The 16,042-nt window shown below is 40.4% G+C and overlaps 1 protein-coding gene across 5 annotated transcripts in view; it reads left to right on the top strand.

Annotated features, from left to right (window-relative positions):
* Positions 1 to 16,042, top strand: part of LOC110514830 (dedicator of cytokinesis protein 1) — a 611,880-nt gene that overhangs the window by 228,117 nt on the left and 367,721 nt on the right. For all 5 annotated transcript variants that reach the window (XM_090217799.1, XM_090217795.1, XM_090217797.1 and 2 more), the window contains exon 27: positions 7,469 to 7,564. In XM_090217799.1, the coding sequence (XP_090073925.1) occupies positions 7,469 to 7,564 (96 nt within the window). The remainder of the gene's footprint in view (positions 1 to 7,468; positions 7,565 to 16,042) is intronic.

Raw genomic sequence — 16,042 nt, 5'->3', positions numbered from 1 at the left:
CAGAGCTCCCATAATTCAATACAGAGAGAACCATCGCTCAATAGCAGTTTTTTTCTCTCCAACCGTTCCCTGCACTCATTCTTACACTCCGTGTGATATGAATTCAGCCCTGAACTCCATTAGTTGTTGTCAAAAGGCAGAGTGACGTCAGAGATGGTGTAGAAACAGGAGAGAGAGTCCAGAACTCTTGGGGTTGCATAATGTCATGCGTCATACCTGACTCATTGAGAGGAGCGATCAGATACTACCTTTAAAGATTGGAGATGGAGTGATGCTTATCTGTGTGTGTGTGTGTGTGTGTGTGTGTGTGTGTGTGTGTGTGTGTGTGTGTGTGTGTGTGTGTGTGTGTGTGTGTGTGTGTGTGTGTGTGTGTGTGTGTGTGTGTGTGTGTGTGTGAAAATAGTGCTGTGAATTATTGAATGTTTTGGGTGTGGTGGAAGCTGGTAGCTAGCGTGCCCCTGTCTTAGATGGATTCCTCCACAGACTTCCCAGATCCCTGCTCTGCCTGCCCGCTGTGCCCTTCTTCCTCCTGGCTAGCCATGATTGGCTGAGATAATGAAGGGGTAGGAAATGCCAAAGAGATTAGATTCTGATTGGTCTGTGATGTCACAGTGGCTTCTTCGCAAACTCCAGGTGCTGCTGTGGTCAGATGACTTGGAAATAGAGCTCTTTGGCCACGCACACTTAGTGGTGGGTTTGCATTTGAAAAAAATGACATTTATGTCAGAAAAATACCTCATACCTACTGTAAAATCTGGTAGTGGATTAATGATGTTATGGTATAATATGGTAGTGGATTAATGATGTTATGGTATAATATGGTAGTGGATTAATGATGTTATGGTAAAATATGGTAGTGGATTAATGATGTTATGGTATAATATGGTAGTGGATTAATGATGTTATGGTATAATATGGTAGTGGGTCATTGATGTTATGGTAGAATATGGTAGTGGATTAATGATGTTATGGTAGAATATGGTAGTGGGTCATTGATGTTATGGTAGAATATTGTAGTGGATCATTGATGTTATGGTAGAATATGGTAGTGGATTAATGATGTTGTGGTAGAATATGGTGGTGATGTTATGGTAGTGGATCATTGATGTTATGGTAGAATATGGTAGTGGGTCATTGATGTTATGGTAGAATATGGTAGTGGATTAATGATGTTATGGTAGAATATGGTAGTGGATTAATGATGTTATGGTAAAATATGGTAGTGGATCATTGATGTTATGGTAGAATATGGTAGTGGGTCATTGATGTTATGGTAGAATATGGTAGTGGGTCATTGATGTTATGGTAGAATATGGTAGTGGGTCATTGATGTTATGGTAGAATATGGTAGTGGATCATTGATGTTATGGTAGAATATGGTAGTGGGTCATTGATGTTATGGTAGAATATGGTAGTGGGTCATTGATGTTATGGTAGAATATGGTAGTGGATCATTGATGTTATGGTAGAATATGGTAGTGGGTCATTGATGTTATGGTAGAATATGGTAGTGGGTCATTGATGTTATGGTAGAATATGGTAGTGGGTCATTGATGTTCTGGTAGAATATGGTAGTGGGTCATTGATGTTCTGGTAGAATATGGTAGTGGGTCATTGATGTTATGGTAGAATATGGTAGTGGGTCATTGATGTTATGGTATAATATGGTAGTGGATCATTGATGTTATGTTATGGTATAATATGGTAGTGGGTCATTGATGTTATGGTAAAATATGGTAGTGGGTCATTGATGTTCTGGTAGAATATGGTAGTGGGTCATTGATGTTCTGGTAGAATATGGTAGTGGGTCATTGATGTTATGGTAGAATATGGTAGTGGGTCATTGATGTTCTGGTAAAATATGGTAGTGGGTCATTGATGTTCTGGTATAATATGGTAGTGGATCATTGATGTTATGTTATGGTATAATATGGTAGTGGGTCATTGATGTTATGGTAAAATATGGTAGTGGGTCATTGATGTTATGGTAGAATATGGTAGTGGGTCATTGATGATATGGTAGAATATGGTAGTGGGTCATTGATGTTCTGGTAAAATATGGTAGTGGGTCATTGATGTTCTGGTATAATATGGTAGTGGATCATTGATGTTATGTTATGGTATAATATGGTAGTGGGTCATTGATGTTATGGTAAAATATGGTAGTGGGTCATTGATGTTCTGGTATAATATGGTAGTGGATTATTGATGTTATGGTAGAATATGGTAGTGGATCATTGATGTTATGGTATAATATGGTAGTGGATCATTGATGTTATGGTATAATATGGTAGTGGGTCATTGATGTTATGGTAGAATATGGTAGTGGATCATTGATGTTATGGTAAAATATGGTAGTGGGTTAATGATGTTATGGTAGAATATGGTAGTGGGTCATTGATGTTCTGGTAGAATATGGTAGTGGATCATTGATGTTATGGTATAATATGGTAGTGGGTCATTGATGTTATGGTAAAATATGGTAGTGGGTCATTGATGTTATGGTAGAATATGGTAGTGGATCATTGATGTTCTGGTATAATATGGTAGTGGATCATTGATGTTATGGTAGAATATGGTAGTGGATTAATGATGTTATGGTAGAATATGGTAGCGGATCATTGATGTTATGGTAGAATATGGTAGTGGGTCATTGATGTTATGGTAGAATATGGTAGTGGGTCATTGATGTTATGGTAGAATATGGTAGCGGATCATTGATGTTATGGTATAATATGGTAGTGGATCATTGATGTTATGGTAGAATATGGTAGTGGATCATTGATGTTATGGTAGAATATGGTAGTGGATCATTGATGTTATGGTAAAATATGGTAGTGGATTAATGATGTTCTGGTAGTGGATCATTGATGTTCTGGTATAATATGGTAGTGGATTAATGATGTTATGGTAGTGGATCATTGATGTTCTGGTATAATATGGTAGTGGGTCATTGATGTTCTGGTAGAATATGGTAGTGGATCATTGATGTTCTGGTATAATATGGTAGTGGATCATTGATGTTATGGTAGAATATGGTAGTGGATTAATGATGTTATGGTATAATATGGTAGTGGGTCATTGATGTTATGGTAGAATATGGTAGTGGATTAATGATGTTATGGTAGTGGATCATTGATGTTCTGGTATAATATGGTAGTGGGTCATTGATGTTCTGGTAGAATATGGTAGTGGATCATTGATGTTCTGGTATAATATGGTAGTGGATCATTGATGTTATGGTATAATATGGTAGTGGATTAATGATGTTATGGTATAATATGGTAGTGGATTAATGATGTTATGGTAAAATATGGTAGTGGATTAATGATGTTATGGTATAATATGGTAGTGGATTAATGATGTTATGGTATAATATGGTAGTGGGTCATTGATGTTATGGTAGAATATGGTAGTGGATTAATGATGTTATGGTAGAATATGGTAGTGGGTCATTGATGTTATGGTAGAATATGGTAGTGGATCATTGATGTTATGGTAGAATATGGTAGTGGATTAATGATGTTGTGGTAGAATATGGTGGTGATGTTATGGTAGTGGATCATTGATGTTATGGTAGAATATGGTAGTGGGTCATTGATGTTATGGTAGAATATGGTAGTGGATTAATGATGTTATGGTAGAATATGGTAGTGGATTAATGATGTTATGGTAAAATATGGTTGTGGATCATTGATGTTATGGTAGAATATGGTAGTGGGTCATTGATGTTATGGTAGAATATGGTAGTGGGTCATTGATGTTATGGTAGAATATGGTAGTGGGTCATTGATGTTGTGGTAGAATATGGTAGTGGATCATTGATGTTATGGTAGAATATGGTAGTGGATCATTGATGTTATGGTAGAATATGGTAGTGGGTCATTGATGTTATGGTAGAATATGGTAGTGGGTCATTGATGTTATGGTAGAATATGGTAGTGGATCATTGATGTTATGGTAGAATATGGTAGTGGGTCATTGATGATATGGTAGTGGGTCATTGATGTTATGGTAGAATATGGTAGTGGGTCATTGATGTTCTGGTAGAATATGGTAGTGGGTCATTGATGTTCTGGTAGAATATGGTAGTGGGTCATTGATGTTATGGTAGAATATGGTAGTGGGTCATTGATGTTATGGTATAATATGGTAGTGGGTCATTGATGTTATGGTAGAATATGGTAGTGGGTCATTGATGTTCTGGTAAAATATGGTAGTGGGTCATTGATGTTCTGGTATAATATGGTAGTGGATCATTGATGTTATGTTATGGTATAATATGGTAGTGGGTCATTGATGTTATGGTAAAATATGGTAGTGGGTCATTGATGTTCTGGTATAATATGGTAGTGGATCATTGATGTTATGTTATGGTATAATATGGTAGTGGGTCATTGATGTTATGGTAAAATATGGTAGTGGGTCATTGATGTTCTGGTATAATATGGTAGTGGATCATTGATGTTATGTTATGGTAAAATATGGTAGTGGGTCATTGATGTTATGGTAAAATATGGTAGTGGGTCATTGATGTTCTGGTATAATATGGTAGTGGATTATTGATGTTATGGTAGAATATGGTAGTGGATCATTGATGTTATGGTATAATATGGTAGTGGATCATTGATGTTATGGTATAATATGGTAGTGGGTCATTGATGTTATGGTAGAATATGGTAGTGGATCATTGATGTTATGGTAAAATATGGTAGTGGGTTAATGATGTTATGGTAGAATATGGTAGTGGGTCATTGATGTTCTGGTAGAATATGGTAGTGGATCATTGATGTTATGGTATAATATGGTAGTGGGTCATTGATGTTATGGTATAATATGGTAGTGGGTCATTGATGTTATGGTAGAATATGGTAGTGGATCATTGATGTTCTGGTATAATATGGTAGTGGATCATTGATGTTATGGTAGAATATGGTAGTGGATTAATGATGTTATGGTAGAATATGGTAGCGGATCATTGATGTTATGGTAGAATATGGTAGTGGGTCATTGATGTTATGGTAGAATATGGTAGTGGGTCATTGATGTTATGGTAGAATATGGTAGCGGATCATTGATGTTATGGTATAATATGGTAGTGGATCATTGATGTTATGGTAGAATATGGTAGTGGATCATTGATGTTATGGTAGAATATGGTAGTGGATCATTGATGTTATGGTAGAATATGGTAGCGGATCATTGATGTTATGGTATAATATGGTAGTGGATCATTGATGTTATGGTAGAATATGGTAGTGGATCATTGATGTTATGGTAGAATATGGTAGTGGATCATTGATGTTATGGTAAAATATGGTAGTGGATTAATGGTGTTCTGGTAGTGGATCATTGATGTTATGGTATAATATGGTAGTGGATTAATGATGTTATGGTAGTGGATCATTGATGTTCTGGTATAATATGGTAGTGGATTAATGATGTTATGGTAGTCGATCATTGATGTTATGGTAGAATATGGTAGTGGGTCATTGATGTTCTGGTAGAATATGGTAGTGGATCATTGATGTTCTGGTATAATATGGTAGTGGATCATTGATGTTATGGTAGAATATGGTAGTGGGTCATTGATGTTCTGGTATAATATGGTAGTGGATTAATGATGTTATGTTATAATATGGTAGCGGATCATTGATGTTATGTTATAATATGGTAGTGGGTCATTGATGTTATGTTATAATATGGTAGTGGGTCATTGATGTTATGGTAGAATATGGTAGTGGGCCATTGATGTTATGGTAGAATATGGTAGTGGATTAATGATGTTATGGTAGAATATGGTAGTGGGTCATTGATGTTATGTTATAATATGGTAGTGGATCATTGATGTTATGTTATAATATGGTAGTGGATCATTGATGTTATGGTAGAATATGGTAGTGGGTCATTGATGTTATGGTATAATATGGTAGTGGATCATTGATGTTATGTTATAATATGGTAGTGGGTCATTGATGTTATGGTATAATATGGTAGTGGATCATTGATGTTATGTTATGGTATAATATGGTAGTGGGTCATTGATGTTCTGGTAGAATATGGTAGTGGATCATTGATGTTATGTTATGGTAGTGGATCATTGATGTTCTGGTAAAATATGGTAGTGGGTCATTGATGTTATGGTATAATATGGTAGTGGGTCATTGATGTTATGGTAGAATATGGTAGTGGATCATTGATGTTATGGGGCTATTTGTCTTCCACTGGTCCTGGGGGTCTTGTTTAAGGTCAACAGCATCATGAACTTTACCAAGTACCAGGACACTTTAGCCCAAAACGTGGTTGCCTGAAAATGGGCCCCAAGTAGATCTTCCATCAAGACAACAACCCCAAGCACATGGGGGCGGCAGGGTAGTCTAGTGGTTAGAGCGTTGGACTAGTAACCGAAAGGTTGCGAGATGGAATCTCTGAGCTGACAAGGTAAAAATCTGTTGTTCTGTGACACTGAGGCCGAGCCAATCATCCTCTCAGCTGAGAGGCCTCTTTTGTTCCCCCTGATCAAGGCAGTGTTCCCCGGTAGGCCATCATTGTAAATAAGAGTTTGTTCTTAACTGACTTGCCTAGTTAAATACATTTTTTTCCCCTGCTCTAATTACGTTGGTAACCAGTTTATAACAGCAATAAGGCTCCTCTGGGTTGTGAAATATGGTCAGTATACCACAGCTAACAGGTGTATCCAGGCACTCCGCGTTGCGTCGTGCTTAAGTACAGCCCTTAGCAGTGGTATATTGGTGATATACCACACCCCATCATGCCTTACTGCTTAAATATATCACAAACCCCAAGGTGCCTTATTGCTGTTATAAACTGGTTAACCGACATAAAACAAGCATGTTTGCATCATACCCGTTATATATTGTCTGATATACGCACAGTTGAACTACTGTTTCAGCCTATTAGCATCCAGGAACCAAACTAGCCAGTTTGATAAATATCGACATACACTGTTGAAAACATTCTAGTCTATAGATTTCCTCAGTGAAATATCAGCCTAACATAATCTCTTGTCTTCCTCCTCCTCCTCTTTCTCCTCCTTTTTCTCCTATTTCTCCTCATTCTCCTATTTCTCCTCATCCTCCCTTTTCTCCTCATCCTCCTCCTCTTTCTCCTAATCCTCCTCCTCATCCTCCTCTTTCTCCCCCTCCTCCTCGTCTTTCTCTTTCTCCTCCTCCTCGTCTTTCTCTTTCTCCTCCTCCTCGTCTTTCTCTTTCTCCTCCTCTTCCTCTTTCTCCTCCTCCTCATAATCCTCATCCTCCTCCTCCCTCCTCCTCCTCCTCATAATCCTCATCCTCCTCCTCCCTCCTCCTCCCTCCTCCTCCCTCCTCATCCTCCCTCCTCCCTCCTCATCCTCCTCTTTCTCCTCATCCTCCTCTTTCTCCTCCTCATCCTCCTCCTCCTCTCCTCCTCCTCCTCTCCTCCTCCTCCTCTTCCTCCTCCTCGTGTCCAGGGTCCTACTCAGTGGCATGTCCAGATCATCATGGAGAAGCTCCTGAGGACCGTCAACAGAACAGTCATCTCCATGGGCAGAGACTCTCCTCTCATTGTAAGTGACTCTTCGTCAAACCTCCCAAACCAACCTCGTGAACCTCCTAAAACTCTCTTCCTACTTCTTCCCTACTCTACTGTGTCTGTGAATCTGACAACCAGGATTTCAGGAAAAACCCTGGCAACTTCTGATAAAAGTTTCTAGAATTGTGCAACTCTAATCGTCCCTCTGCGACATCAACTTCAACCCACAGCACCACAGAGCGATAGAAACCGTGTTGTAAGTGAGTCGTCCCTCGACTCACACAGCTTCATGTAGATTCAGTCCAAAGGTTCCCTTGATCTGCCTCACTGCTCTCATCTGCTTGATGAGCCCCGACATGGCATATTTCAGTGTGTACCGTGTGTGTGTGTACCGTGTGTGTGTGTACCGTGTGTGTGTGTACCGTGTGTGTGTGTACCGTGTGTGTGTGTACCGTGTGTGTGTGTACCGTGTGTGTGTACCGTGTGTGTGTACCGTGTGTGTGTACCGTGTGTGTGTACCGTGTGTGTGTGTGTGTGTGTGTGTGTGTGTGTGTACCGTGTGTGTGTGTGTGTGTGTGTGCCGTGTGTGTGTGCCGTGTGTGTGTGTGTGTGTAACCCCACTACAGTCTGACTGTCTCTCCTTAGAGACCTACCTTAACCCCACTACAGTCTGACTGTCTCTTAGAGACCTACCTTAACCCCACTACAGTCTGACTGCCTCTCCTTAGAGACCTACCTTAACCCCACTACAGTCTGACTGCCTCTCCTTAGAGACCTACCTTAACCCCACTACAGTCTGACTGCCTCTCCTTAGAGACCTACCTTAACCCCACTACAGTCTGACTGCCTCTCCTTAGAGACCTACCTTAACCCCACTACAGTCTGACTGCCTCTCCTTAGAGACCTACCTTAACCCCACTACAGTCTGACTGTCTCTCCTTAGAGACCTACCTTAACCCCACTACAGTCTGACTGTCTCTTAGAGACCTACCTTAACCCCACTACAGTCTGACTGCCTCTCCTTAGAGACCTACCTTAACCCCACTACAGTCTGACTGCCTCTCCTTAGAGACCTACCTTAACCCCACTACAGTCTGACTGCCTCTCCTTAGAGACCTACCTTAACCCCACTACAGTCTGACTGCCTCTCCTTAGAGACCTACCTTAACCCCACTACAGTCTGACTGTCTCTTAGAGACCTACCTTAACCCCACTACAGTCTGACTGTCTCTTAGAGACCTACCTTAACCCCACTACAGTCTGACTGCCTCTCCTTAGAGACCTACCTTAACCCCACTACAGTCTGACTGCCTCTCCTTAGAGACCTACCTTAACCCCACTACAGTCTGACTGCCTCTCCTTAGAGACCTACCTCAACCCCACTACAGTCTGACTGCCTCTCCATAGAGACCTACCTTAACCCCACTACAGTCTGACTGTCTCTCCTTAGAGACCTACCTTAACCCCACTACAGTCTGACTGCCTCTCCTTAGAGACCTACCTTAACCCCACTACAGTCTGACTGTCTCTCCTTAGAGACCTACCTTAACCCCACTACAGTCTGACTGTCTCTTAGAGACCTACCTCAACCCCACTACAGTCTGACTGCCTCTCCATAGAGACCTGTGTGTGAGCCTCAACTCCCAGCCCTCTGTCTCTGTGAGCTGCTGTCCGTCGTTGCATTTAAAGCAGTCAGTCTGTTATTATGTAATGATCAATAAGAACAGGCTTGACTTTCGAACAGACCCGAGACCCAGTTAGACTGACTGCATCTAACTGACCTTGTTCTTCTGAGCTGAGTTGCAGGAAGCCACTTAGATGTACATTTATCCTTTAAATTTCTCTATTCTCCCTTTCCCCTCTCATTCTCCCTCTCTCTCCCATCTCATTCTCCCTCTCTCTCTCCCTCTCTCTCCCCTCTCTCTCCCCTCTCGTTCTCCCTCTCTCTCCCTCTCTCTCCCCTCTCTCTCCCCTCTCGTTCTCCCTCTCTCTCCCCTCTCATTCTCCCTCTCTCCCCTCTCATTCTCCCTCTCTCCCCTCTCATTCTCCCTCTCTCTCCGCTCTCATTCTCCCTCTCTCCCCTCTCATTCTCCCTCTCTCCCCTCTCATTCTCCCTCTCTCTCCCCTCTCATTCTCCCTCTCTCTCCCCTCTCATTCTCCCTCTCTCTCCCCTCTCATTCTGCCTCTCTCTCCCCTCTCATTCTGCCTCTCTCTCCCCTCTCATTCTCCCTCTCTCTCACCTCTCATTCTCCCTCTCTCTCCCCTCTCATTCTGCCTCTCATTCTCCCTCTCTCTCCCCTCTCATTCTGCCTCATTCTCCCTCTCTCCCCCCTTTCATTCTCCCTCTTTCTTCCTCTCTCCATCCTCAGTGTAATACAGCTCTGATTCCATCCTGATTGAAATACAGCTCTGATTCCATCCTGATTGTAATACAGCTCTGATTCCATCCTGATTGTAATTAGCTCTGATTCCATCCTCAGTTTAATACAGCTCTATTATATCCTCAGTGTAATACAGCTCTGATTCCATCCTCAGTTTAATACAGCTCTATTATATCCTCAGTTTAATACAGCTCTGATTCCATCCTCAGTTTAATGCAGCTCTGATTCCATCCTGATTGTAATACAGATCTGATTCTATCCTCAGTGTAATACAGCTCTGATTCCATCCTCAGTTTAATACAGCTCTGATTCCATCCTCAGTTTAATACAGCTCTATTATATCCTCAGTTTAATGCAGCTCTGATTCCATCCTGATTGTAATACAGATCTGATTCTATCCTCAGTGTAATACAACTCTGATTATATCCTCAGTTTAATTCAGCTCTGATTCCATCCTCAGTTTAATAAAGCTCTGATTCCATCCTCAGTTTAATACAGCTCTGATTCCATCCTGATTGTAATACTGCTCTGATTCCATCCTCAGTTTAATTCGGCTCTGATTCCATCCTCAGTTTAATAAAGCTCTGATTCCATCCTCAGTTTAATACAGCTCCGATTCCATCCTGATTGTAATTAGTTCTGATTCCATCCTCAGTTTAATTCAGCTCTGATTCCATCCTGATTGTAATACAGCCTGTCTGTAGTCCTGATTGTAATACAGCTCTGATTCCATCCTGATTGTAATACAGCTCTGATTCCATCCTCAGTTTAATAAAGCTTTGATTCCATCCTCAGTTTAATACAGCTCTGATTCCATCCTGATTGTAATACAGCTCTGATTCCATCCTCAGTTTAATACAACTCTGATTCCATCCTGATTGTAATACAGCTCTGATTCCATCCTCAGTTTAATTCAGCTCTGATTCCATCCTGATTGTAATACAGCTCTGATTCCATCCTCAGTTTAATACAGCTCTGATTCCATCCTGATTGTAATACAGCTCTGATTCCATCCTCAGTGTAATACAGCCTGTCTGTAGTCCTGATTGTAATACAGCTCTGATTCCATCCTGATTGCAATACAGCTCTTATTCCATCCTCACTTTAATACAGCTTTGATTCCATCCTCAGTTTAATTCAGCTCTGATTCCATCCTGGTTGTAATACAGCTCTGATTCCATCCTCAGTTTAATACAGCTCTGATTCCATCCTGATTGTAATACAGCTCTGATTCCATCCTCAGTGTAATACAGCCTGTCTGTAGTCCTGATTGTAATACAGCTCTGATTCCATCCTGATTTTAATACAGCTCTGATTCCATCCTCAGTTTAATTCAGCTCTGATTCCATCCTGATTGTAATTAGTTCTGATTCCATCCTGATTGTAATACAGCTCTGATTCCATCCTCAGTTTAATACAGCTCTGATTCCATCCTCAGTTTAATACAGCTCTGATTCCATCCTCAGTTTAATACAGCTCTGATTCCATCCTCAGTTTAATACAGCTCTGATTCTATCCTGATTGTAATACAGCTCTGATTCCATCCTCAGTTTAATACAGCTCTGATTCCATCCTCAGTTTAATACTGCTCTGATTCTATCCTGATTGTAATACCGCTCTGATTCCATCCTCAGTTTAATACAGCTCTGATTCCATCCTCAGTTTAATACAGCTCTGATTCCATCCTGATTGTAATACAGCTCTGATTCCATCCTCAGTTTAATTCAGCTCTGATTCCATCCTGATTGTAATTAGTTCTGATTCCATCCTGATTGTAATACAGCTCTGATTCCATCCTCAGTTTAATACAGCTCTGATTCCATCCTCAGTTTAATACAGCTCTGATTCCATCCTCAGTTTAATACAGCTCTGATTCCATCCTCAGTTTAATACAGCTCTGATTCCATCCTCAGTTTAATACAGCTCTGATTCCATCCTCAGTTTAATACAGCTCTGATTCCATCCTCAGTTTAATACAGCTCTGATTCTATCCTGATTGTAATTAGTTCTGATTCCATCCTGATTGTAATACAGCTCTGATTCCATCCTCAGTGTAATACAGCTCTGATTCTATCCTGATTGTAATTACTTCTGATTCTGTCCTTAGTTTAATACAGCCTGTCTGTAGTCCTGATTGTAATACAGCCTGTCTGTTGTCCTGATTGTAATACAGCCTGTCTGTAGTCCTGATTGTAATACAGCCTGTCTGTAGTCCTGATTGTAATACAGCCTGTCTGTAGTCCTGATTGTAATACAGCCTGTCTGTAGTCCTGATTGTAATACAGCCTGTCTGTCCTCCACCACTTCACGCTACCCACAGTACTGCAGCAGGACACACATAGAAAGCAGAATCATAGTGAGATATGGCGCTGCATCATAATGTCTTGATGCAGACGAGCAGCGCCCTGCGTTCCCTCGTAGAGATGAACACACAACGTGTAGTCCTTTCCAGACCCGTCTTCCAGCTGCCTGCTGTGTCAGTTGGTTTTAAAACCTGCATCGTATTACTAGTATCTCTATCACTACCTACCAACACCGCATAATATAACATTTACAATGGATTAGTAAATAGTTTATTCATTTATTAATCATTACATCATTAAGATAGTTATTTATAAACCATTTATAAACCACATTTTGACGTATTTCCTTGTCTGTTCCAAAGGCTAGAACTGAGATGGGGGGGGGGGGGGGGGTGGAAAAATAAATATTTTTTTCCCATAATGCCCCTTCTTCCTGGAACATGCTTCTGAAGATTGTAAAGTTAGGAGAGTTAGTGTCCTTGTCTGTTTTTAAGACTCTGATTGACAACACTGTTTGTGATAACTGCAGTTGTTTCTAATCTTTAACCTGTGATACTTTGTCTTGTGTATTCTGTATTTCTCTGTCATGTTTTATGGACTCGCTGCTGTTTCCATGTTTTACCTTCTTGCCAGGTCTCCCTTCGCAAAATAGGTTTTTAGCCTCAATGGGATTTTACCTGGTGAAGTAAAGGTTCATGAACAATACGTAATAATGATTGGTAAGAACATTCATAAGATGTATATACTTATAAACCATTTACTATTGGGGCGGCAGGGTAGCCTAGTGGTTAGAGCGTTGGACTAGTAACCAGAAGGTTCCAAGTTCAAATCCCCGAGCTGACAAGGTACAAATCTGTCGTTCTGCCCCTGAACAGGCAGTTAACCCACTGTTCCCCCGTAGGCCGTCATTGAACATAATAATTTTTTCTTAACTGACTTGCCTTGTTAAATAAATATATTTTTGCGTGGCTCATCTCAAGTGCTATTTAGACTTTAGAAATGGTTTGAGTGACTGGTGTAATTTGTCACTAAAAGATGGACATGCCGTTGTTAAACATCCCAGCCAGTAGCTGATGCCCCTTGAGGTCTCAAAATGTCCCCTAGAACATATCAGTAGTGAACGTTATATATGATGCTGCCAACCCCGTGCTTCACGGTTGGGATGGTGTTCTTCGGCTTGCAAGACTCCCCCTTTTGTGATGCCACCACCCCCATGCTTCACGGTTGGGATGGTGTTCTTCGGCTTGCAAGACTCCCCCTTTTGTGATGCCACCACCCCCATGCTTCACGGTTGGGATGGTGTTCTTCGGCTTGCAAGACTCCCCCTTTTGTGATGCCACCACCCCCATGCTTCACGGTTGGGATGGTGTTCTTCGGCTTGCAAGACTCCCCCTTTTGTGATGCCACCACCCCCATGCTTCGCGGTTGGGATGGTGTTCTTCGGCTTGCAAGACTCCCCCTTTTTCCTCCAAACATAACGATGGTCGTTGTGGCCAAACAGTTCTATTTTCATTTCATCAGACCAGGAGGACATTTCTCCAAAAAGTACAGTCTTTGTCCCCATGTGCAGTTGCAAACCGTAGTCTGACTTTTTTATGGAGGTTTTGGAGCAGTGGCTTCTTCCTTGCTGAGCGGCCTTTCAGGTTCTGTTGATATAGGACTCATTTTTACTGTGGATATAGATACTTTTGTACCTGTTTCCTCCAGCATCTTCACAAGGTCCTTTGCTGTTATTCTGGGATTGATTTGTACTTTTCGCACCGAAGTACGTTCATCTCTAGGAGACAGAACGAGTCTCCTTCCTGAGCGGTATGACGGCAGCGTGGTCCCATGATGTTTATACTTGTGTACTATTGTTTGTACAGATGAATGTGGTACCTTCAGGCGTTTGGAAATTTCTCCCAAGGATGAACCAGACTTGTGGAGGTCTACAATCTTTTTTTTCTGAGGTCTTGGCTGATTTCTTTTGATTTTCCCATGATGTCAAGCAAAGAGGCACTGAGTTTGAAGGTAGGCCTTGAAATACATCCACAGGTACACCTCCAATTGACTCAAGTTATTAGCCTATCAGAAGCTTCTAAAGCCATGACATTTTCTGTAATTTTCCAAGCTGTTTAAAGGCACAGTCAACTTAGTGTATAGTTGTCTTCTGACCCACTGAAATTGTGATAGTGAATTATAAGTGAAATAATCTGTCTGTAAACAATTGTTGGAAAAATGACTTGTGTCATGCACAAAGTAGATGTCCTAACTGACTTGCCAAAACTATAGTTTGTTAACGAGAGATGTGTGGAGTGGTTGAAAAACGAGTTTTAATGACTCCAACCTAAGTGTATGTACATTTTCGACTTCAACTGTATGTTCTCCCCTCCTATGTTCCAAAATGTGGTGTGTTCTCTCTCTGTCATGTTGAGATCTTTGTTTCTGTGTGTTTCTATGTCATGTTGAGATCTTTGTTTCTGTGTGTCTCTCTGTCATGTTGAGATCTTTGTTTCTGTGTGTTTCTATGTCATGTTGGCATCTTTGTTTTGTAATGACCTTCATGAACACACTGCTAATTTTTCACATTTTATTTTTTTGTATATTAAATTCGTTCAGTTTTTGATATTTTAAAAACAGTATAAAATACACAGTATTGCACATAGTAAGTAAATCAATTGCACTTCTTTTAAGGTGTACGTACAGATGAGCACATATTTATATGGTTTATGCTACAGTACAACTATTGGAGGAGAATCCCACCCTCCTTCCATAATACAAGAGAGAGTGGTGCTGGTAATGAAGTACTTATCAGCTAACAGGAAGCAGAGAGAGAGTGGTGCTGGTTATGAAGTACTTATCAGCTAACAGGAAGCAGAGAGTGAGAGTGCATGGGGGCTGGCTGAGGAAGAATATAGAATATATACATCAGTATTATGTCAGCACTAATACCAGTCGTAAATCAGTACTAATATATGTATTATTAATGCCAGTAGTATATCAGTACTAATATATGTAGTACTAATACCAGTAGTATATCAGTACTAATACCAGTCGTATATCAGTACTAATATATGTAGTACTAATACCAGTCGTAAATCAGTACTAATATATGTATTATTAATGCCAGTAGTATATCAGTACTAATATATGTAGTACTAATACCAGTCGTAAATCAGTACTAATATATGTATTATTAATGCCAGTAGTATATCAGTACTAATATATGTAGTACTAATACCAGTAGTATATCAGTACTAATACCAGTCGTATATCAGTACTAATATATGTAGTACTAATACCAGTAGTATGTCAGTAGTATATCAGTACTAATACCAGTAGTACTAATACCAGTAGTATATCAGTACTAATGCCAGTAACATATCCAGTAGTATACCAGTTGTATTACAGTAGTATTCCACCCATACCAGTAGCAATCATACCAGTAGCAATCATACCATTAGTATACTATTAGTATACCATCCTTACCAGTAGTACTAATACCAGTATTGTACCAGTATGATACCAGTAGTATACCATCCCTACCAGTAGGACTACTACCAGTAGTATACCATCCCTACCAGTAGTACTAATACCAGTATTGTACCAGTAGTATATAACCAGTAGTACTAATACCAGTATTGTACCAGTAGTATATAACCAGTAGTACTAATACCAGTATTGTACCAGTAGTATATAACCAGTAGTACTAATACCAGTGTTGTACCAGTAGTATATAACCAGTAGTACTACTACCAGTAGTATACCATCCCTACCAGTAGTACTAATACCAGTATTGTACCAGCAGTATATAACCAGTAGTACTAATACAAGTATTGTACCAGTAGT

Source organism: Oncorhynchus mykiss, chromosome 23 (genome assembly GCF_057628025.1).
Source record: "Oncorhynchus mykiss isolate SJ-2025 chromosome 23, ASM5762802v1, whole genome shotgun sequence".
NCBI lineage: Eukaryota > Metazoa > Chordata > Actinopteri > Salmoniformes > Salmonidae > Oncorhynchus > Oncorhynchus mykiss.
Note: the sequence above shows the minus strand (reverse complement) of the source record. Positions and strands in the feature narration are given on the sequence as shown.